General features: G+C 39.5%; 2 protein-coding genes across 2 annotated transcripts; one reads left to right on the forward strand and one right to left on the reverse strand.

Annotated features, from left to right (window-relative positions):
* Positions 1–2,091: 2,091 nt before the first annotated feature.
* On the forward strand, positions 2,092–9,471 carry rgs7bpa (regulator of G protein signaling 7 binding protein a). Its single transcript, XM_003446078.5, has 6 exons — positions 2,092–3,044; positions 3,997–4,163; positions 7,026–7,156; positions 7,397–7,541; positions 8,212–8,282; positions 8,427–9,471. Exons 1-6 carry the CDS (start codon positions 2,895–2,897, stop codon positions 8,516–8,518), a joined length of 756 nt encoding a protein of 251 aa, XP_003446126.1. The 5' UTR covers positions 2,092–2,894; the 3' UTR covers positions 8,519–9,471.
* A 782-nt stretch (positions 9,472–10,253) lies between these two features.
* c7a (complement component 7a) lies at positions 10,254–16,748 on the reverse strand. The gene is made up of 18 exons (XM_003446144.3): positions 16,596–16,748; positions 16,340–16,401; positions 16,151–16,229; positions 15,783–15,924; positions 15,556–15,700; positions 15,336–15,474; positions 14,515–14,658; positions 14,183–14,426; positions 13,642–13,755; positions 13,372–13,538; positions 13,011–13,239; positions 12,471–12,642; positions 12,202–12,289; positions 11,558–11,690; positions 11,287–11,475; positions 11,028–11,127; positions 10,733–10,917; positions 10,254–10,643 (listed from the first exon to the last, which is right to left on the reverse strand). The coding sequence occupies exons 1-18, from the start codon at positions 16,599–16,601 to the stop codon at positions 10,459–10,461; spliced, it is 2,523 nt and encodes an 840-aa protein (XP_003446192.2). The 5' UTR covers positions 16,602–16,748; the 3' UTR covers positions 10,254–10,458.
* Positions 16,749–17,516: the final 768 nt, after the last annotated feature.

A 17,516-nucleotide genomic window follows, 5' to 3' on the forward strand; every position in this document is an offset into this window, starting at 1 on the left:
ATGGGGGCACCGTGATGGTGGTGCAGTGGTCAGTACTGCTGGTTCTGGTTTCAAATGGTCTGGTCAGGTGAGGACTTCCTGTGTTTAGTTTGCATGTTCTTCCTGTTCCCCTTCATGCTCCCTCCCTTCTCTCTGGTTTTCCTTCCACATTTTTCTATGTTAGGTTAACTGGTGAGTCTATATTGGCCACATACATGTTTAGTTTAATTACTTATTACAATTTATATGAAATAACGTTAAAACTTCCATACAGGTTTGTAGATGCAACTTTAAATTATTATTTAAGGCTTTTTAGGTGATTTCTATTTTTTGCCAAAGAATTCATTAATTCATTCCTCACACATCTCACACATTTCAAACTTTTAAGTTGGGATATAAAAAGCACCTTTATTTGAACTTTTCTCACAAGTTTTAATTCTTTCTATAGCATCTTCATATAAAGTATGCACCAGGCTTTTAATCTCCATGTGGGTGCATTGCTCACAGCTCTAAAACTAGACATTAGTCAGTGCCACTTAGCTTGCTGTAAATGATGGTTTAAGAAAATCTGTGTTTATTACATACTTCTGGTTCACTTTCCCCATACATTTCAATTTTAAATTATTTAGATCAACTTACATTGATTGCATAAGGCTCAGACATGAGTGTTTTTAGCTGGTTTCAGAGCTGCTAAGAAGTTGTTTGCCACAAGGTGGAAACTTCAAATGCTCATTTGGCAGCAATGGCTGCTCACTTTCATGGATGTGCTTATCTTAAACTCTCCATACCCTTAATCTGCAGAGCTAAAGAAGACATAGTTAAACTCTGGGCCCAAGCTGTCGAGAATCTTAAATCTTTATTGAACTGATTGCTTCATTGGTCTCTGCTCTCTAGCCGTTCATCTCCCATTTTTTGTCTTGCCTCCTTTTGGACAAGTTATTTTGTGGCTGTTATGATTCTCTTATTAATTTTGTTGGCCATTGCTATAATGTAGGTAAAGCTACTTGCTATGTTGCCACAGCAAGCTAATGGAAACCTTTGACTGTGAAAATGAGCATGTTGGATGGACGTTTTCACCCCTGTGGCTACAAAGCACCTAAAACAAGTGCAGGAAATAAAGGAGTCCCATCTGAATATATTTGAGTTTACTCAACAAAACGCAGGGAGAACGGTTCATTTTCAAAAGAACAGTAAGATATGTCACAGAGTAATCAACTCAAACACACAGTCACTACAGAATATCATATACCCACTGTTTTATGGCACTAATATATGTGATTGCGTGTGTCTCTTCAACTCCACACGCAAGTCTTCCTTTGTATTCATGATAATGTCAGGAAGAGCACTCCATACACATTCACTGATTTATATAGAATATCTGCTGCAAACTTTTCTATTTGTGGTTGTGAAAAGCAAGGAGAGAAAAGCACTCATCAACAGCCAGTAATTGATTCTGGCACTCTTATAGTAAAGCGGTGTCCATGCTGAAATAACGTATTTCCTGGATGATCTTTTGTGGTGTAATCAGAGACACACACACAAAAGTTTATTGATCAGTTACACATCTATATACTCATAATATAGAGTAAAAAATATATAGTTTGTCTTTGTGCATTTTTAACTTTAATGTATATCTCAACCCCAACTGTCTGCATGCCATGGATGGCATGATAAAACTAAATTTTTATTAGTCGAAACGAAGCTAAATCTTGAACTATCATGATCTGAAGCATCTTCCAAAATGTAAGATAAACGATACACTATCTACAAGCTTAGCGTGCACTTTTTTCCAGTTAAGTAACGGTAATATAGCTATAGCCCACCCTTTTCATTCTTTATGTTAATTATATTCTTGTAAAGGTTGACGGACCCACACGCAATAACAGAAACTTAAGCGCTTGTTAAGTTAACCTGCATGTGATTATAAATGCAGTAATAATTTGTGATATTCAAAACTAAAGAGAACCACTTTAGGCTCATTTTTAGCGGAAGTGTTCAATTCATTCTTTTTTTGTCTCCACCCGGTACTTGTGGTGGATGTAAAGTGGCCAGTGACCTCAATTTCATACGTACAGGAGTTGATATGTCAGCATGGGGGGAGGAGGGGGGTTGAGTTGATGGGCCCTATTAGTATTCGCGTCCTTTGGGTGCGCAGTGTTGCCAGCCACGTCAGGCCTGTAGCAACTGTTCTTCTACTGCCTCTCCAAGGTTAGATATAGGCCCTTCCTAATAGCTGGAAACACTCAAGGAAACAGACTGGGAGCCGACTTGAGACCGCGAGAGCAGGAATTAAGTTTTTCAACGTTTTCCGGCACAGTTGTACGCTTAGAAATTGTCGGCTTGGACACTGGCCGTGTTATTTCGTCTCAATAGGAGGTTGTATAGCTAAGAAAAGACCGTTACCGTCCGTCTTATTGGTGCTTAATGGAAACGCGCAATCATAAAAAATGGTTGCATTTGGAGAATATCCGTGAATGCGATCGTTCCCTCTTGACATCGGTGCGTCAGAAAAGACACCTCAGCTAGCTGGAGTCCGGGTTGGGTGTGAAGTCTTCACTGTGCACCGTGTGCTGCTGGAGTGAAGGTGACTTGCGCCCCGTCGCAGTCAAGGCAATGCGGAGAGGAGTCACGGGCGCTCATCCGGTACTTTACCTGCGCTCTAGGGCTCTTCTTGGGAAAAAATTGCTACCTTTCCCACATTAGGAGGAAAGAACGTAAGACATAGAGCAATAATAGCGTTCGAGGTTCAACACAGCCAATAGCTGGCGAAGGTGAACTGAGCGTAAATCGAGGAGAGAATAAGGTGAACAGTAAGGTGCAGGGTGGTAAGGCAGGAAGAGAGAAAGTGGTGGAGTTTGGGGGGATAAGACCAAATCGTTCTGTCTTAGGGCTGTTTTAATAGTGGATGTGTATGCATGAGTTCTGCATCGAATGGGCGCAAAAATCGCCCCAGATCCGCCGGGAACATCTTCCAGATCGGCAAGCCTCCTTATCGAGACTCACAAAGGAGGGAGAGCACCGAAAGTACCCGCAAAGCCCAGCGCGCCGTGGCCGACTGCAGAATGGTAGGTTTGCGGCACGTCAGTGCCTGCATGGTGCCTCTGATAAGGAGTGTAGTGCTATTATCCCAACCTTTCTTTGTTTTAGGATGTTCCAATACCCCGTGCATGCACGCCACACAGGCGACAGCTCTTAATAGCTGCAAAAAAAAGAAAAAAAGAAAAAAAAAGATTCTAACCCGGTCTAGCAGCCTAAAAATAGCTTTATGCATTTGCATTGCTTTGTCGGCAGTGAAGCCAAACAGAACACCTCGGCGTGCAGATTGACTGTGTGATTTGCATTTAAAGTGTGGAAAGCTGCTGGTGATTTGGAATGATTTCAGCATTGCCCGAATGACAAGATTACCCATGGTGGAGTGCATGATCTTGGCACATATGTGCTTTGACAGAAGCTGACAGGAATGATAAAGCCTACTTCACCCCTTCATACATCAGTGATCGTCATGGAGCCTCGCTGTTCGTTTACAGGACTACAGCAGGATGCTATGCAGGAGGTGCACAAAAAGAGCAGAATACTTGTGCCCCAAGCTCAAATTTCGTGGTTGTGCAGACAACCAAATTTAGCATGATGGAAAGCCAACCAATTCAACAATCAGCTGGTTTATCGTGCACTCTTACTTTGCGGGCTGTGCTTCACTTTCCGCGTTTTTCGCAAGGATCAATAAGCTTCTGTGACTGCACATGTGCAAGGCTGCAATTTTTGAAATGAAGCACACCACAGTGTAACTGCACATGGAGCATTATTTGTCCCCATTAGTCTGTTGGGGTGGGTGGCTGGGTGGGGGGGGGCTGTAAAATGCTGCTCAGCATTTCCTTCTTGGCTGACGTGTTTTCATGTTGACAGGTCGGACTGAGGATAAAGACTATCCTGCATTTTATTTGTGTGATGCTTACTTGTCTGGGTCGTTAGGTAATAACTTTTTGTGTCTGTGTGACTTATTGTTTCACTGTAATGCAGATCGTCCAAGAATTCAATACACTTGTGGCTCTGTACCGTGAGCTGGTCATCTCAATTGGCGAGATCACTGTCGACTGTCCTTCGTTACGGGCCGAAATGCTCAAGACCCGAACCAAAGGCTGCGAAATGGCGCGAGCGGCACACCACAGTCTCTCCTTGATATCGGGGTGAGTTGGCACAGACGCTGTCCGTGGTCCTGAAAATGAAGAGCCATCAGTGGCTGAACGCTCTGCAACAACTGCAGCACCGGAAGTTAAAAAGTAGCTAATTTTACCAAAGTAAACCTGCATAAGCATCAACATTTGAGCTGCTGAATAGTTGTTGTTTTTTTTATATAAAGATGTTCTTTCGATAGGTCATCTAATGCTTATCCTATTAAAGGACTGATTTATTTTTTTTTAATTTCGTGGTGGGCAAATTATGTGGGAAAACAGAACATGAGATCAGCTTTTAAAAATCATGAAATCTCTAATTTGTTGGAGGGAGAGCTTTACCAGGAAGCAATCACAACAACATAGCCTGCTGTAACTGATCACTTCCCATTAGCTGAGCCTAAAACGTTAATGCACAAAGTGGAGGGAAAGTGGAATGCTTCCCGGGACTAATATCTGAGATAATAGTATCAATAATGTGGAGCCAATGACGTTTTTTTTTTTCTTGTAATTTATTGAGAGAGTGGCTCTCTCTGTGTGTTTTGTGACTTATGTCTCTGTTACTGTTGTTTGAATATTCAGGATGTTTTCTGACAATAGAAGCTATTTTCTGTCCTTCAGTACAGATTTGTTTTAAATAATCAGAATCCTTGGGAGTTTTTTTTTTCTTTTGCTCATCAAAAACAAATGATATCACAATGAAACAGTAAATTAAAGTGGTTAGATCCTAAGTTTGTTCACTGTTTAGTGATTCTGAGTAGATTTTCATGCTAAATTAGATTTCAAGTGGTTTGTTTGTGATGAAAGTTTTGATTCAAGATACAGGAAAACAGCTGTTATAGGAGCCTGAAAGGACTGCTGTCTTGGCCCACAATATCTCCTCTACAATAGCGCCAGTAGAAGAAGGGCAAAGGGAGGCTTGGGATTTTAAGATCCTCAGTGAGGCTAAGATGCCAGCCAACTTGGCACACTCAAACTTACTTAAATAACAATCGGACAGACTGAAGCCAGTGGTGAGAGAGATTTGGAGGACGTCTGCAGTGCCAGCTGCTTGCCAAAGCCTGGGTGCTGCTGGAACAATAACAGAATCAGGATTTATCTTGCAGTATGGGCCATATTCCTTCCACTGGATATACTGTATATTTCAAACCACAAGAAATCCTTTTTCATTAGAAATTATATGTCACCATATTTTTTTACAAGGTCCAGTTTTAAAAAGTGTTAAGCTGCACTCTTTTCTATTTTAATTCACTTTAGTGAGACTTTAAAACTACATGTTTGATGCGTGACACCGAACATGTTCAGTGCACATCTCCCATCGCGCACATGGATGAATCATGAATGCAACTTTATTTGAATAGGAGCATTTAGTTGCTTTAAATAATAATATTCCTTAATGCAGCAGTGCAGTGGTGGAAAATGAACCACTTCACTGTTCTTTTTCAACTGCATGGCTCATAATTATACACCTAAATACAGTTATACCTGTATCTGCAGAAAAAAATACTATTAGCCATTGAAACTGTGGTCTTGAATGTTCCAGCTTCTGCTGCTAAATGGAGATGGTGCAGCAGCTTTAGAGAGAACTCTTAAGTTCTCACTGATAACAGCATCCGCATCATTGCCATAATCATCACCAGCACATATTCTAAAAACCCCTTCCCTAAAAGCTCTCTCGGCCATCTAAGTGTCTGTCTCTACTACTAGAGACACAGAGCTTGAATTAAACCAGTTCATTCCCCTTTAATAAAATAAACCCAGTGTGTCAGAATGGTTTGAATGATGCGAGATCCCTCCAATGTGCAGGGGGAAAGCTGATTAGAGGGATAGCACTGGTGACAGCTGTGCTTGAGCAACAGTAAAGCAGCACTGTGACAAAACGGTGATGGCAAGGAGAAGCTTGCTGTTGGAAGAGGTGAATTCTAGAGCATGATTTGTGTGAGAAAGATTTGTACCAAGTTTCACGCCTTTTATCGCTGTCACTTTCCCATGTGATATTACACCCACTGGATATCACCTGCTGTTTCCCTTTGAAAACCAGATTAATATAGTTGTGAAGCTACTGCGGTGTCTCATAAAAGCTAATGATCAGCTCCGGTTGAATGAAAAATATTGTGACGGGCTTTTGTGTTGCTTGAATCTCTTCAGTGCATTTTATTTATATATTCTCAGGGAGTTAAGTAAGCACTACATATAGACGCTTGCACAATCACGGAGACAGTAGCAATTTGAACTTTGCTGTAAAACAACATGAATGAGAAGCGCAGTATGTTTATTTTCATTGCAGAGTCTATAAGCTTACTTTAAGCCTTGATTAGGAAACACTCTGCTCAAACATTTTAATGCATATTTGAGTTCATAAACCTCTAAAACCTGATATTAAGAATTTGCTGTTATTCTTCAGGTTACAGATTTTCTCACTGTAATCACGCGCAGAAAATACCATGAGTATCACCAGGTCCAGTCCTCATTTATTTATTTAAGTAAAGATATTTCCAAGCAAAAGCATGTGACTCGCATTTGTCACAGATGTGACACAGAAGATGTGCACCCTGAAATTACAAGAACAGGCAGTGCATAAGTTACCAATGTAGGTGATCATATTTCTTCAACAGATATTGCATTTACAGTTTAAATGAGTCAAATAAATTAGACATGTCAGTAACACATACTGAGGGTGGAATACATTTTTCTTTGTTTTCACTTTTTGATTTAGTACTAATATTTATTTAGGCTGCTACTGGTTTCAAACTCAAGTTTAGCACATACACAGATGAATTAACAACTACTGAAATGCTCATAGAGACTGCAGAGACTATTTTGTCTACCAAGTTCCACCTGGCTGGTAAGCTTTGTTCTCTTCATGTGCCATTTCAGGCCAGAGGACGGGGAAATCCACCCTGAGATCTGTAGGCTCTTCATCCAGCTGCAGTGCTGTCTGGAGATGTACATCACAGAGATGCTCAAATCTGTGTGCTTGCTGGGATCGCTGCAGCTCCACAGGAAAGGTTAACACACAGACAAGCCTCATGGATAGTTTATAGATAATATGCTTTGTTTTGTTTTGAATTTTTTTTAAAGGGACATGTGGACAAATGGGATTTTGTATCTCTAATGTCACTGTCATTCCAGTAATGCCATCACTAAACCGATTAGTAAACTCAAATACCTGTGTACAAATGACATAAATAATTTAGGTCAGTATCTAGTAAGGACACACGATTAAGGCATTTCTCTGTGTGCTTTAGGTAAGGACTCATGTGGCCCTCCTGGCTTAGATGGTAAAACGGAGGAAAGCTCAGACATCCCCATTCTGGAGGACACCTCTTCCTCCCCCACTGACTGTCCTCAGCTCTGCTGGCTGGTGGCCACTGACATAGAAAACATAGAAAAGTAGGTAAACAAAGTGTGTTCTGTTGTGTCCTTCTGGGTGTATGTAAGTGCTGTGTCTGCACTTGCGTTTTTATTATGATTTAACAAATATTTCACATTTATTTTGGTGGGTAATCTGTCACATTTCCTATAAGAACATAATGCAAAGTATTGTATCACATTAAATGGCATTTTAATGCACTGGGAATACATGTTGTATTATAAGATTTATTGCGATATTTATATTTTTTAGCAGCTAAGGCTTTCTTGAAATTACATTTATGTCGTTTGTGTGGGTCTATAGTTTTACCTCACAGTTGGATTTAAGATTTGAGTTGTTGAGAAAAATATACAAAACAATAGAAATATACCAAAAATAATCAGATATTTGTGTCAAAGCTTCAACATTTAAAACACAAAGTATACACACTTATTTTACTACTACTACTTATTTTTCTAGACACCGTGTGTGTTTACTACTCCTGCTATGAAATACAGTATGAAATAAATTGAAATACAGTCCCTAGGTTAACATTAAGTTAAGGGTTCGAGTTAGGGAGTTAGGGAGGAAAGTCTCCAGAAAATCCAATCATGGAAACCTGATTTTGTGCATTTCTGTGTGTGAGTATGTACTGCATATATTATGGATACTTTATGTACACAACATAAAAAGCCATTTGCATTACTGCAGGGATATGAGGGAGATGAAGAACCTTCTCAGTAAACTCAGGGAGACAATGCCTTTACCACTGAAGAACCAAGGTGAGAAAGAAAATGCAAAAAGCAGTAACACTTTCAGAATTATTCATTGTGAAGCAGAGGTACTGGTTTAAGTGGACTGCATCGTAGCTAAAATGAGGAAAAATGCATGACTTGGCTGTGGTGTCTGTGTGTTCTTTCGCCCAGATGACAGCAGTTTGCTGAACCTGACTCCCTACCCACTAGTCCGACAGAGGAAGAGGCGGTTCTTTGGGCTCTGTTGCCTGGTAACCAGCTAAGGGCCCCGCCTTTGTGGGTAGGAGGCGGCAACAAAGACACCATTACCCACTGTCCTTCACCACTTGTGTCTCCCACCAATCTATTACTGCCATTTTCAAATAAATTGTCTCTTTCTCTTTTTTTTAACGGCTGCCCATTTTATAATTTTATTTTGTAATACGAAGAAGAATTGTAACTGCAGTGTAATGAAAACAAAAGTCATGAACATATATTTTAAGATATTTTGCAACAGATTTTCCCCTTTTTTGGTAAACGAAGTGCGATATCTGCTTGTCTGATGTAAAAGGGAATGAGAGTTTGTCTGAAATGATAATATCAATGTTCTGTTACTTCCACAAGCCTGAGTGAATGAAGTGGATTTATGTTTTTATTTTTAAAAAAAGGGAATCTAAATGTCCATTTTGTCAGAAATAATGTGATAACTTATGAACAGATGCCATTCACACATCTGAGGACGGCTCTTGCAATGACAAAGTTTTACTGTCGTTTGTCTAAGCTGAAATGACAGGTTTGTGAAGAATACGTTTGTGTATTACAGTCTCCGTTTTCTGTTCCTTGCTGTTTTTCTTCTCAATGTACTTAATTTAGTCTTCCATAAAACAAGAACCTGTACCCAACTTAAACTTTCCAGCTTCAAAATGGAATAGATGATACAATAGTCAAAAGAAAACTTATTTGCACACAATATCTATCTATAAATCGAGACATTAGACTTGTATATACACATACTCTTTACGCAATGCTCTCTGAATTATTTTCAAGGTTGCACGTGGTTAGTAAAGAAGCTGTTGGTATAAGCAGAGAGCATCTCTCTCTCTCTGGGGCAGTCAAGCAGACAGAGCGCAGCTTATTAAATATAGTGATCACTGTTTATGGCAAGCTGAAGGTACAGTAGTCAAAGCTGATATAGGTCATTTTACATTGTTAATAAAACTTTTGTTATTGAAACTCATCCACCAGTGTTTGTCATTGTCTTGCATGAACTGAAATGTCCACCAGGTGGAGACAAACAATCAACAGAGACAAACTTGTCTAGCACGTTCTGGTAAAGCTCAAACAGTAAAATTACACTGAATTAATTAGATAAAGTGACTGTGTTAAATGCAAATTAGGTGGTTTGCATTCAAAGAACAAACATGTATGCCATTATTTGTGCTTTTTTCCCTCTGTCCTTCTTTCATAGATAGATAGATAGATAGATAGATAGATAGATAGATAGATAGATAGACAGATAAGGATTTTTTACCACGTCTCACCCCAAAACCATCAATTTGTATGCATTATCCCTTCAAGAATGCCAGCTCAGATGCACTTTTAACACCTTTCCCCCAACTATCAGTCTTTGTGAACAACATCTAAAACCTAGGAATCATTCTGCTGACCGTAAGTATTTTTTGAATTGATGATAAAACATTAAGTAGTTGGTGTCTTCACACCTTTTCACGGACAGGTTCAGACACACATGCAGACATGCAGTCACACTGTGCGAGGGCTGCAAGCCAGAGGCAGGAATAGACTGTCAGCAGGGGTTTGCTTCGCAGGATGAGCTTTGTCGGGTTTAGTAGGCACAAGACATCTTTTGTAAGAAGCCCTACACTTTCTCGAGCCTGAAAAACCGATTTCCAAACATTACCTCTCAAACCCAACCAACAGTCCATTATGCTATGTTTGTCTGTGAGAATATTACATATCTCTTGGTCTCAATATTAGTAATACAAAAGAAGAAAGATCAAACATGACTGATGTGCTTTTTATTTATTGTTAATACAGTATTGTTCTATTTTTACACATGCATAAAATGTGCCTTTAAAGTGTGCTAAATCTTAGATTAAAAATCAAAAAACACTGGCTCCACAATCAATTTGTGGAATATTTCAAAGTGGGATAATAAAAGAAGACGAATAAGAGAGGTCAGTCAATCAGCTCCTGCTCTGAATGCTCAGGAGGTGCAGGGCTGGATACTGACAACAAACACCTTTTCTCCCTTACATCGCCGAAGTCCTGCTTCACATTCACTCATGGTCTGTGTGGCCACAGTCTCATCCTCTCCAACACGGACACACACGTTATACCCAGGGTTCGCACAGTCTGCAGAGTCCTTACAGCGACAGTCATTGGTTTGATCTGAGAAAATTGTGTGAAGACAAACAGCACGAATTACTACAAACTGCTGTACATTATAATAGATCATTTGTCACTTCACATGTTCATACCATCGCAGTTCTCCCACATGTGACAGCCGGTGCAACCTGTTGTACTGCGCTCCGGCCAAATGCAGGTGCTGTCCTCTGCTGTCATATATTCCTTCCCCATACATTGCAATGCATACATTTTGCACACATCCAGAAGGACCGATTTTCTACCTACACCAGCTGTGGCACACAACTTTAAAGATGAACTGGCCGGTGGGCACAAAGCACAAAAAACACAGTTGCAAGTAAATAGGTATCATCAGCCACTTTGCCAAAACTCACATGACCAAATTGTTTATTAGAAGAATAGACATACCCACACTCAATAGGCATTTTGCAAACACATTTTCCTCTGGAAGGCTTTTCCCACAGTTTACACTGCACTCCAGGAGCAATGCGTGGTTGTAGTGTGCTGTCTGTGGAATACACAGAAATCACTGTTCCACATTGTCTCCTGATTCTCTACACTGAATGACTAAATGTAGAGCTCATCATATTTGATATTGTTACATAGCAATCCAGGACAGTCCTTTAGCAGACAGCTAAAGGATTATAAAGCTTGATGTAAAATTTACCTTGGATGCACCTGACGTCTGCTGGGTTTGGTGAAAAATCCAAACTGGGGTTGCAAATAGCCGTGGCTTCTCCTGTTAGCTGTTTACCCGCTGGACAGGAGAATGTTACTAACTCTCCTATGCCATAGGTCTCCTTTAAAGGAGAGGCTATGACAGCATCTGCGAGGAGTCCAATCTGGCAGCTTGTAACTTGAAGAAAATGTGTAGTTTAACAGTGTGACACAGCAATTCATTATGATGATACACTGAATGTTAAACTTTATTTACTCACCTGTGCACAATCCAGGCCGGGCAGACCAGGTTTGATCAGCAGTGCACTCTATGGTGCTGTGACCAACAAGATAAAAACCTTCAGTGCAGGTGTATTCAACTTTACTACCCACAAGATAAATGTCCTTTGGATCCTGTGACACATGTGACAAAGATAAGACCATCAAGTTCAACTTCTTAGTTTTGATCTGGGTATGTAATTCAGCTCAGTTCAGTTTTATTTATGTTCACAACAAGACTCGCCTCAAGACACTTTATAAGTAAGACAGTACCACTAGTAGTTCCCCTATGAGGAACAACTGACGGCAGTGGGGAAAAAGAACCCCTTTTCAACAGGAAGAGCAGCCATTTGCCAAAAATGGAAGGAGGATGAGCACAGAGGAGAACATAAAACTCAGCAAAAGAGCTGAGACTTAAAGATAACTAATAAATTCAGTAACACTGAGGCAGACTCTCTTTCATTTAAACAGGAGATATTAGAGCTTCAGTTTCAAGTGTCATCTTATAACTCTTTTTCTAACACTGTACTGTGACTTTGTGCAAAACACTGTTGAAGTACTATAAAAGTAGCAGTTAGTCTGGTTAATAAATACTAAATGTTTGCAATCATTTGTTCCACACCATGGTGTAAATTTCTATTTTTACCAGAATGTAGCCATTGATCAGAGCAGGTGGGGTTCCACACTTCTGACTTGCTGGGAGAGTATAGTCGAAGCACTGAGGCTCCATAGTTCTGTAGAAAAATGATGTGTTGTATAACTACATATTGATGAAAATCAGTTTGACACTTTCTCTTACCGGAAACTCAATGCAATGAACACAGTGCTTGTTACAAATATGTCACTAAATTCATGCCACACAAAACAAACAAACAAAAAACTCATAAAACCCACAAAACAAACTTAAGCTCTCACCTTAAGTATTGCAGCTCTTCATCTTCACAGTCGGACGTCTCAGCTGGTTCTCCGATACAGTGCTGTCCCCCATTCTGAGGGTAGGGGTTAGAGCAGGAACGACTACGAGACCTTCGGCCCCCAGAGCATGATGACCAGGCAGACCAACAGGACCAGCTACCATGGATCACTCCTTAATGACCAGAAATGGAAAATAAGAAATAAGAAGAAATAAAGGACAATAATAAAGTCTGTCTGATATTAGCCTCGATTAAATCCTACCCCCACACACGATAGTGACTTAATCCAATTTAACAGTTTGTTACATTCCTTGTTTTCATCCTGAAAGTAAGCCTGACACCAATCTCACATCTGCCAGCCCCACAGGGCTATTTTGGCATCTCTAAGCATAATCACAATACAAAAGCTAAAAGGAAAAAGAACATTTGTTTTTTTAAAGGGGGTTTTCACTGCTATGTGCCCCTTTTAGACTTTAAAAGTAACATTGGTGAGCTTAAAAAACTACAGTAATAAAGACCCTGTATGAAAGACAATACACACCCTGCTGCCCTTCCGCTTCAGTTCCTTGCTCACAGGCTGGTCCTGACGTGTTAGGCTTGCAGATGCACTTACATTCATCTCCATCCATGACAACCATTCCATTGTTCCTGCATGGCCGGCAGTGGCAGGGGTCACTTTCAGCAAGGTACTGATCTACGGCCCTGCGAAGGTAGAGCTTCTTCAAACCAGCACACTGAACCTCCTTCACCAGCTCTGACAGTGGCCGCAGCTGGAGAAACAATAGTAAAATAAAAGCGATGCAAGGTTGCATTAAGTGATAAGATGAAATCCATATAAAGTTCATTAAACATTATGATCTTGCTTTTTAAAATACAAATAGCTGATTTTACGTTCTCTTTACCTTTTGTTTTATGACCTGTGGAAACGACCTAACAGACTCTGCCCAGTTTAAGTACATTTCCCAGTTTCTCTCCGGATTATCTAGGTTCATCATATTCAACGCTGCAATATGTGAGACACCTCCTCCCTCCACATCCACTTTTTTCAGATTATTTTCCCTGCTGGTTCCTATTTTCAAATGTTTGAAGAGATAGTGAATGGCAGAAAAACTTATAGAGGTAAAGTGCTTTTATAGGTACTGGTATATGTAAAGTTATCATCCAAATTGTACCTGTGCCTGATGAGTGAGTGCGCTGGTCACTCTTACACCTCACTGTGGTGATGGGGAATATGAGAATCCAGCGTTTAGTCCTTGAACATTCGTGATACTGCTCACTTTCGCTGACTTGAAAACAAAGGAAAAAGTAAAGTCAGAGTCAGAAAAGTGAGGCAGGACTAAAGCAGGGCTTTATGGCAACATTTGTTTTACTTGGCATTAGAAAAATACTACCACTTTACAGCTGTGTAATATAGTTAAATCCAGCTGCAATTACAACTTGGATTTTTTTTTTTTAAATAAAATCGGACATATTAATACATATTGATTTAATTACATATATATAAATATATATATATATACTTAATTACATTACAAACTGATTACCTTTAAAAACACATTTTACAAATTTTTTGAGTATGTATATTACAACTATTACAAGCAACAGACACATACAGTGGCTTGTTGTTTAGCACCTTAAAACACTGGGTAGAATGACCCACTATGACCATCTTTTTAAATTCTTCCATTACACTAGTGTTTTATGAATCCTTACCCATATTATTTTCAGTTTCTTCATCAATTGTAGCAATAACTTTGAAGGAGCCTCCTAAGCTTCCTGCAGACAGGTAGTGCGTTCCAAACCTTTCCAAAATCTTCCTGTAGGCCGAGTAGTCATAGACAGATGGGAGTTCGACCAGCGCCTTCCAAAATGCCTCGGATATCGGGATGTACCGAGGAGCGTTAGTCTGGAACTGAGCTACCTCGATGTCATTCTTTAAAACTAAAAGCTTTTTGGTCTGTAAGAAGAGGAAAAAAAGGTTCCTTTTCAACATGAGATGACTTGTCAAAGGCATTTTTTATTTAAAGTGTTAGGTTTCTACTCACCTGAGTCTTGTCATGTTGTTCATGAAAATCATAGTTGTGATATCCCGTGGTGGTCCCGGTTACTGTCTGCCTCTTGACAATATCCTTTGCATAGTGCCATTTGCTGGTGTACATCTCATCACTGAAGTCATTCTGGGCTTTAACCTGGAATCGGGACAGGGGTTACAATGTCTGGTTTCCTCTAGTTTAGAGATATGAAATGCTCACCTGGACAACTTAACTATGTTTAATGGAAGACCCTACAGGTGAATAAGATGAAACAGGTGAATTTTTTTGTGTTTACAGAAATCTTATGTTTACAATGAGTCATACAAATGAGTCACTGTATGTCTAAAAATGAGCAGAAATCTGAACTTTGAATAAAAATAGGTTAAAAATTATTGTTTCAATGTGTTGACGTATATATTTAGATTTTGTTAGTTTGTTTTTCAGAGAGGACTTTAGACATCTCTTTTTAATCCACAAATCTGAAAACACCATCAGCAGCAAAACAAAGTCAGTTCCCTGTGAACTCCAACGAGCTGATTAACTATATAAAGACAAGATGATGAGATGTTGCAGATGATGTGAATGCATGTCAAGTTGAGGGCACCAATTGTGAGTCAATGGCCTAATGCCTAATGCAACAAAAAAAGAGCAAAAGGCAGCAAGCCGATGGTAATAATGTGTGATTTAATAGAATAAAAAGGAGAATAGGTAGAAAATATTGCTATATTCACTCCTTAACTCTAGAAGACAAATCCAAGGGGTACTTTATAAGAAATTGTGACCAAAGAAGTATCAGTATGAACTACAGTTCAAGTTCTTCCACAGGTACCAACCAAAAAGCTGTACTGAAGAGTACTAAGGGGGAGTCGATAAGCAGAATTGTGAACACCGCTGAAGATGGTGCGGCACTGGCCACCAAAGCTCTTAGTATTGATGACACTTGCTCTGCTCTTTCCTGACACAGCGTCAAACCTACAGAAACAACAGAGATTGTAGATTAATGTCTCAATGAATCATAAAAAATAAAAAACTAGATCAAGACTTTTCTCTTACCCAAGTCCTAGGATTTCAATGCTAGGCGGAGGAACCGAGTTTGAACAAACAATGTGTTCTGAAATGTCACAGTTATGCTCATCGAGTCCGTCTTCCTCACAGTCCTGATCTCCGTTACACACCAGAGACTGGCTAACACACTTCCCTGCAAGTCAAAAGACAGATAGATAGTTATTGTTTAACCACTTCAATAGGATTATGGAAGTGAGGGCAGTTTCGATTCCTACCCGATCGACAGCGAAACCTGTTTCCACATCCATCCTCTATAGGGCAGCCTTGTGTGGTTTCACAGGGCCTCGTCTCGCTTCGCTCTCCATAGCAACGATTTCCACCGAACTGAGCGTAGACAACCATGGATCGGGTTCTTGTCTGTAGCATCCACAGCATGACAAAGAAATATTTATATAAAGTAATAATAATTTAATTAATGGCAAAATAGCCTTACAAGTTTTAAAAATAACATAATCTTAAGTATTTCTGATGGTGAAAAATCTTTATTATAAGTACACTTTCTTGCACTGTACTGTATACAGTAGGTGAAAATGCATGCAAGTTTGTATGGGTAAGAAATTAGTTACCAGTGAGTCTCCCTGACCTGTAATTTGGTGCAGCTATCACACTCTGACCAACTGCCAAAAGGACCCCACTGGCAATGAACTTCCTGGTTACACATCCTTGAAAATGACGTTTAAATCAACATAATATGATAAAAATGACAACGCATAAAGTTCAACAAGCACAATATATTTATGCTTTAAAAGCACAAAACGAAAAACAGATTTACCCCTTGGCAGTGAACAGGAAGAGGAGCCATGGTAAGACTCTTGCACAGAGTTGTGCAACTTTCTGAGGAGGAAAATGAAAACACAAAAAAGCACAGCAAAGAAAAGAAAGTCAAAGAAAACAAAAGAAAAGAAAAACTTGGGTAAAAGTAGTCTCCCATGGAAATATCACAGCTATGACAATGTAAAATTACTCTTTTCTGGATAGAAAACCTTTTACAGAAAACTGAAAAATGTATCCATGCAAAATCTACTTGCCTTCATGTTGAGAGAAGCACAGCAACAGATGAATGATGAGCAAGATCTTTATGTTTCGTTCTTCCTAGAGAGTCCAGCTGTTGTAGATACAACACATGGAGCTTATCGGGTTTCACAGGAAAATTTATGAGCATGTGTGTGTGTGTGTGTGTTTGAGAGAGAGTGAAAGAGAGAGAGAGAGAGAGAGAGAGAGAGCGAGAGAGAGGAATGTCTTCCTGTCCAAATTGTGAAAGAGGCAAGAAAATAATATGTTGGAAGATCATGCCAAAAAGTTCTTCCAAAGAAGTCATTTTGAAACTGAACAAAGCTTCCTTTATCACAACAGATGCTTTTACTCATCAGTGGAGGAAAAACAAGGGTTTAATACAAACCGACTTCAGAAAACCAGCAACATTAACATAAGACAATGACCTGATTAGCATAACGCCTAAATGGAGTGCAGCTGTTTTAATGCCTTTAGCTGTACCTCTGAATTACAACTCAAAAGCTCTGGTGTGAGAAAGTCCTTTACCTGAATAAGATTGAAATATTCTCAGTCTGGGACCGGGAGTCCTTGGTGTAGTCATAAATTGTGGTAGGGTTACACTTTAGTAACAGCTGCAAAATAATCTTAAAGCCCACTTATTTGTTTTCCTTACAGCGTTCAGAGAATTATCCTGGGATTATGTGCATTAAAGATCCTTCTGAATCTTGCAAAGAAAAACAAATCTAAATTCCCAATTTTAAATTGCCTGTTTTGTTCTGAATACTCAATAATTAGTTACTTTTTTCTGTTACTTTAAATAGTTAGATAATAGTTCCTCATTACCACAAGATTAATTAACCATTACTTAGTCTTCCTTTAAGAAAATGCCTCATTACTTAAGGCAACACATATTACTAATGAAAAAATGATGAATTACAGTTTTGTGCCATTCAGCA

Source organism: Oreochromis niloticus, linkage group LG12 (genome assembly GCF_001858045.2).
Source record: "Oreochromis niloticus isolate F11D_XX linkage group LG12, O_niloticus_UMD_NMBU, whole genome shotgun sequence".
Taxonomy (NCBI): Eukaryota; Metazoa; Chordata; class Actinopteri; order Cichliformes; family Cichlidae; genus Oreochromis; species Oreochromis niloticus.